General features: G+C 42.2%; 2 protein-coding genes across 2 annotated transcripts in view; one reads left to right on the top strand and one right to left on the bottom strand.

The window, feature by feature from the left end:
* Positions 1-3,161, bottom strand: part of cdk19 (cyclin-dependent kinase 19) — a 53,521-nt gene extending 50,360 nt beyond the window's left edge. The window contains exon 1 of the mRNA XM_035678481.1: positions 2,902-3,161. Within this exon, the coding sequence (XP_035534374.1) occupies positions 2,902-3,029 (128 nt within the window). The 5' untranslated portion in view covers positions 3,030-3,161. The remainder of the gene's footprint in view (positions 1-2,901) is intronic.
* Positions 3,162-4,389: 1,228 nt separating this feature from the next.
* Positions 4,390-5,617, top strand: part of amd1 (adenosylmethionine decarboxylase 1) — a 10,237-nt gene continuing 9,009 nt past the window's right edge. Inside the window, exon 1 of the mRNA XM_035678649.1 lies at positions 4,390-4,701. Within this exon, the coding sequence (XP_035534542.1) occupies positions 4,589-4,701 (113 nt within the window). The 5' untranslated portion in view covers positions 4,390-4,588. The remainder of the gene's footprint in view (positions 4,702-5,617) is intronic.

Raw genomic sequence — 5,617 nt, 5'->3', positions numbered from 1 at the left:
AACTCTCCCTCCCACTGACTGCCTCTGATGTCGATCCAGCGTGCTGGAACAGCTGCTAATAGATCCAGCAGTGATGGACACGCCGCAAAATCTACAGCCGATGCTCGACCACACACAAACAGAACCCGACGGGCAACTGCAACACATAGGCCCCTGCAATTACATCCACTGGTGACTGGCTCTTTGTGTGTGCTATGCAATGCAAGAACCATAAACCTATGCTTAAGAAACCACCAGAGACAAGCAGCGCTGCAAAAGTCTGAGCAAAGTTTACTTTGGACCCAAACACTCGTAGATGGTAGACGGTATTAATGCATTTATCCAGTACTCGGTTTGTTTAGAATTGCTCAACATGTAAAGATCTCGCATTTCTCTACATATCAAAAATGTTGCGGCCACACATAACGTGTTCAGTCACCGTTCACTCAGTCTTTGCACTCAAATTGCACTTGCTTGCCAATGTTGGCCAATATAGAGAGATGAAATTAACCCTTAAGCTATACAGGCCAAAGTGGCTGTAGATGAAAAAGTTAACGTTTTTACCAGCCACATTATTGAGTCATCGCAATTATTGATCTCTACAGTCTGTGCACTGCAGAAAGGTATGCTAACCCCCACAGGTGTTTTTCAGATGACGACTTTAGATAAAAGTGCAAAACTCATAGTGCACAAAATAAGTATACTTCACTGGTTGAGCCACACAGCTATCGTATTCCTACATAGGCACAATTCCAGATTGTAGGCATGGAGACACTCCATCTACTTTAAAACACTGACAATGCGTCTTCACGCCCTGTCAAGAGCATGCTTCTCCTTTTGCGGCCAGCTGGGATGAACTTGCTAAAGTTACATATCCCTGAAGCTTTGGGTGTGAAGCCAGCAAACGTAAAAAATGTGGAATCTTAGATCTTTCAGCAAGGAAATTAGGATAGAAGTGGATTGCTGCCTTTCAGTTTTCACTTAAATAAGTCTTGCAGGTTAAGTTCACCAGGAATAAGTGTGATTCCCTTCATCCCCAAGGCCTTGCCTACAGCCTGGGAGAATACAATCCAGGCTGACAGCAGCAACTCTACAGATACCACTTATAGCTGTGTATCCAAGGATATACCACCACAGCATTACAAATTACAAAATGGTGTCTATTATCTTATCTACTTCACTTTCTTCTTAGAATAGTGTAATTGTATGTACAGGCAGGATCATGTTTAAGTTCCAAGAGGCTTTATGACACCTCCATGAAACAGTAATGAGTTGAAGTAAAAAATGACAAGATTATCGCCCAAAAGCACATCAACAACAACAGCGTTTTACTCAATATCAGAACCATCTCACTGTATTTCTTCTACACACACTGTATCCCCTGCACACAATCTATAATAACCTTGGGGATGTAATTACCTGACAGCATTAACCAAGCTCTCAGGTGTTACTGCTGCAGAAGGGACTGCCAGCGACCTGCCCGTGTTGACCTTTTGACCTCACATCACAGCTCTATTATGCAGTGATGTAGAGGTGAATATGATAAGTCACCGCCTGTGGCCTTGACTCAGCTTTACAACTGGGTGAGTCAATGAGGAGTGGAGAAAAGGCTTACCCGAGACAGAGTCAAGTAGCAAAACTCTCTTTTTCTCTCCCGATACAAGAAGTTAAACTCTGTTGGCTGAGTACTGATCCAATACCAGTGCTCTAACTACACATAACCTCTTCAGTCACATCTGGTCATGTCACACCTGGCTGATGCCTGATCCCTGTAACATTTAAAAGGGTTTCTAGGCAAATTTGAACATTGTTCCAGAATGTTTATAAAATTACATTACTGCAATTTCATATGAACAATGAATAATTGTATTATAACAATTTTGTGACAACAGTGACAAAGATGTAGAATGGGGGATTTCTTATAAAGATATACAATTTAGAGGACCCCTGTATAAGATATAGTGACAGACTCCACAGAAGGTGACCCGCTCCCTCTGTAGATAAAAATGGCTCATTGTAAGGTAACGAAAACACGATTCCTTTGTTTAGGTGATTATACACTAATAACAACATACCTAGGAATATTATATTTCATTTCTGCCTCTTGATTGTTACATAAAAGAAAATAAAGCAACTACTCACGCACTATCCTCCTGGTAAGGCCACTTCTGGCATTCAATTTACATTCTGAGCTGTCAGGTCAGAGTGATCAACCTAACTTTCAATCAATCGTGCACATTTCATAATTATAAAAATACTTCATTATTGAGATAAAGTCCTATTGTCAGGCATTAGTGTGAACTGGGAATGTGCCAAATCTAGCCACACATACTGACACTGCTAGCATAGTAGAATAGAAATGTGAGAGCATACATGTCCATCTTACACACATTGTATTCACACCTGCATTACTGTCACACGCTTGACAGTAGAAGAGTAAAGAGCAGTGGCAAACACACTGCATTCAACTGTGAGTTTAAAAAAAAGTTTGGCAGCGCACAGTGTTAAAAATGGGGGAACAGCTTGGCCGCGAAAAGACGCTGAAATGTCACTACCGCGCTGAGTGACGACACCAACGTCGTCCGGTGCGTTTAAATACATTGAGAGCGAGCTGTCTCCGTTCATAACGTAAAGACAAGACTTGTCAAAAAGAAAAAAAATGACATTAGCACAGCCCCGCTTTACTGTGTTGTTGGGGAGGTGGAGGGTGAGGAGAGAAGGGAGCGGGGGGGGGGGGGGGGGACCGTTGGTGAGTGAGTGAGTGCGTTACATGAAAACAAAAACATAGAGACACGGGTTATCGCTTCGGGGAGGTTCAAATCTAACGCCCCGTTCAGCACACAACTGGGCTGTGTGTTCACAAAATGCATCCCGCAGTCAGTTTTATGTCAGTACAAACAATAACGTTCACGGTTATCTTACCCGTCTTTGCGTTTAGCTTTATAAACGTGCCCGTAGGTGCCTCGACCCACTTTGCAACCTTCATATTCGAACAGATCTTCTACTCTCTCTCTCTCGGCCGCCAGCTTTGTTTTGAAGTCGTAATCCATTTTAACCCATAAATACGTCTTAATTTACAATAAAATAAAATATTAATTATTACATGCATTAATTAAATAATCTGGTCGTTTTATTCCCCCACCATTTCCTTGTTTGGGATTTTGGTCTGCTCCGCTTAATGTTCACTGGCTCGTTGACGTTTCTAATTGGCGCGCGGGGCTCGCTGGGTAATGTAGTGCTTCTGAGCAGGCGCCGCGGTTACGCCAGCTCGTGAGGGGTTATGTAGGAAACTACAACCCGCGTTTTTCGCTGCGGTTTGTTGCACTTTGCGTACTCATAAACGCTCTTCAGAAATGCAGTTATCGGTGGTTTCGATTTCATGGTGCACAAGCAGGGCTGTTCGTTCAATGAAAACACTTGTATACATATTTAGAAATATTTTTTTATGATCCCTGAACTGTTAATGACGTTCATTTTTATTGCATACATACCAATTATTATCATAGTAACACAACAAATACGTTAGATCTTTACACAAAAATATAGATTAAGATTTCTCTAAAAAATCTAAAAATACTGTTGTCTTTTATTGTCAGATAATGTGTATAAACAACACTACCGCCCCCTTTGCGCATTTATTGATTTATTTTTATTTTTTATTATTAATGGCAGTTTCCAAAAGCATGATAACACAAATGCTTGCCATGTCATTTTCTAATTTTTTTTGTTAAATGAAGTTACATATAGACTAGACCTACAATGATACCAGTACTATAATACCACTTACACCGGTACTATACCGTTTAATGCTGATAAAATGCAATCATAATATGGCCAAACTGGCTCATTATATAACCTACATTTCTATTCTGTGTTATAATATTATTTATATGTATAATTCAGAATCAAAATTGTGTATTTGTTTATGTCAACATGGAGTACAAACAATATATGAATGCATTATGGTCGTGCAGTGGTATGTGGCAGGAATAAAATATACAGATATACAGAAATATATGTGAGAGAAGCACACTTAGTTTACATGGAAATTTGCCTTAAAGCATACTGGAGTAAGATATAATATTTATGTGATATATAGATCTATAATTCCACATTTTCAAATAGGGACTTAAATAAACTCCACGTACTGTCCTATTATTATAACACTCCTCTGAATTGTAATTTAGGCTACTGTATTGTAATATTTGTGTACAGAGCCATGACACGCTACGTGAAGGCTGTAAACGCTAAAACGTCACGTGAGGAAACCCCTGGTTTCACAGTGACTGACAGGTCCTCGAACCAACCGCGGATCACAACCACAGCTCTGCGACCAGACTGGCTGTACGCGGGAGTGACGTGGGGCGGCTCGCATATAAAGCCGCCGCGCCGTCTCCATTCAGTGCTTTACACAGTATGGCCGGCGATATTAGCTAGCACTCGCTAACGGTATTCTCTGCAAAAGGGAAGACGGTAACTCAAGAAAATCAACACCTGGATTGCTTAAAGGACTGTACCTCAATAAATTATAACTGATCGAGGAGGGATTTATTAAGCTGTTAACGTTTCAACCGACGGTTAATATTTTTTGTTGGGTGTCTGTTGTCTCATGATGGAAGATAACGGTGCACATTTCTTCGAGGGGACCGAGAAGCTGTTGGAGGTGTGGTTCTCCCGGCAGGATGAGACCAAAGGAACCGGGGACCTCCGTACCATCCCAAGGTTTGTGTCATTTCAATGTCTGAGGTGTCGCGTCGGTCCTCGGCAGCACAGGGAAATGCGAATCGCCAGGCCACATGCTCGGCTTCATTCCCTCAATTCATTCTTGACATGTGAGCTACACAACTAAATGCAGACACATGTTGTTTCGCAGAGGCAGTTTCCTCCCGTCACCATCGTCCATCCTCAGTTAGCTAACTTAACGTTAGCTAGGTATGAAGCCAAAGTGTGACACCGGAGCCTACTACCAGTAAGCTAGCTAACACAGTCACTCAAAAATGGCCACCTCCCCCTTTAACTGTGGCACTTCCAAGCTGAGTCATTCATTCTTCACCGAGGAAATTAAAGGAAATCAACATTTTGACCTTACTTGTTACGGAGAGCACCAGGGCAAAGGTTTAGCTAATGTTTTAAAGCCGTCTTGACAGCAACCCGTTTATAGCTAGCTAACTGTAGCTCGTCCATGGGAGAAATTGTACAAATATTCAGCCGTCTCCTGCTGTCCTCTTACTCATTGTACGAAAAGGGCTTTAATATCATTTCAACGAGTCTGTCTGTTCGCTAACGCTGTGTGTCAGCTCACACTTTGATGCCAACATTACGCGGGCTTGATCCCCTTTTTTCCCTATCGGTGCGCACGCATTTTATAGCTCCCGCATTGATGTTGGGACGTCGTTTGATTACATTAGCGTTACATCACAGAGCTAACGTTACATTACACTAAGCTGCTTGTTTTCCCTACTCAGACGGGATTTGATTAAAATAGCGGTGTGGGTGTTCGTCTTGCTCTAAATTGGGAGGTTATTTTTCTCTGCGTCATTCAATAACGAGGGGGCCTGGGTGGATGTGTCAAGCATGTGGTCGCCCGTCGTCACCGCGTGTTGCCCCGAAACTGGCCACCAGCGCGGTCTCTCTCTCT

The sequence above is a fragment of the Morone saxatilis genome, unplaced genomic scaffold (assembly GCF_004916995.1).
Source record: "Morone saxatilis isolate NCDOM2014 unplaced genomic scaffold, NCSU_SB_2.0 Contig7, whole genome shotgun sequence".
Taxonomy (NCBI): Eukaryota; Metazoa; Chordata; class Actinopteri; family Moronidae; genus Morone; species Morone saxatilis.
Note: the sequence above shows the minus strand (reverse complement) of the source record. Positions and strands in the feature narration are given on the sequence as shown.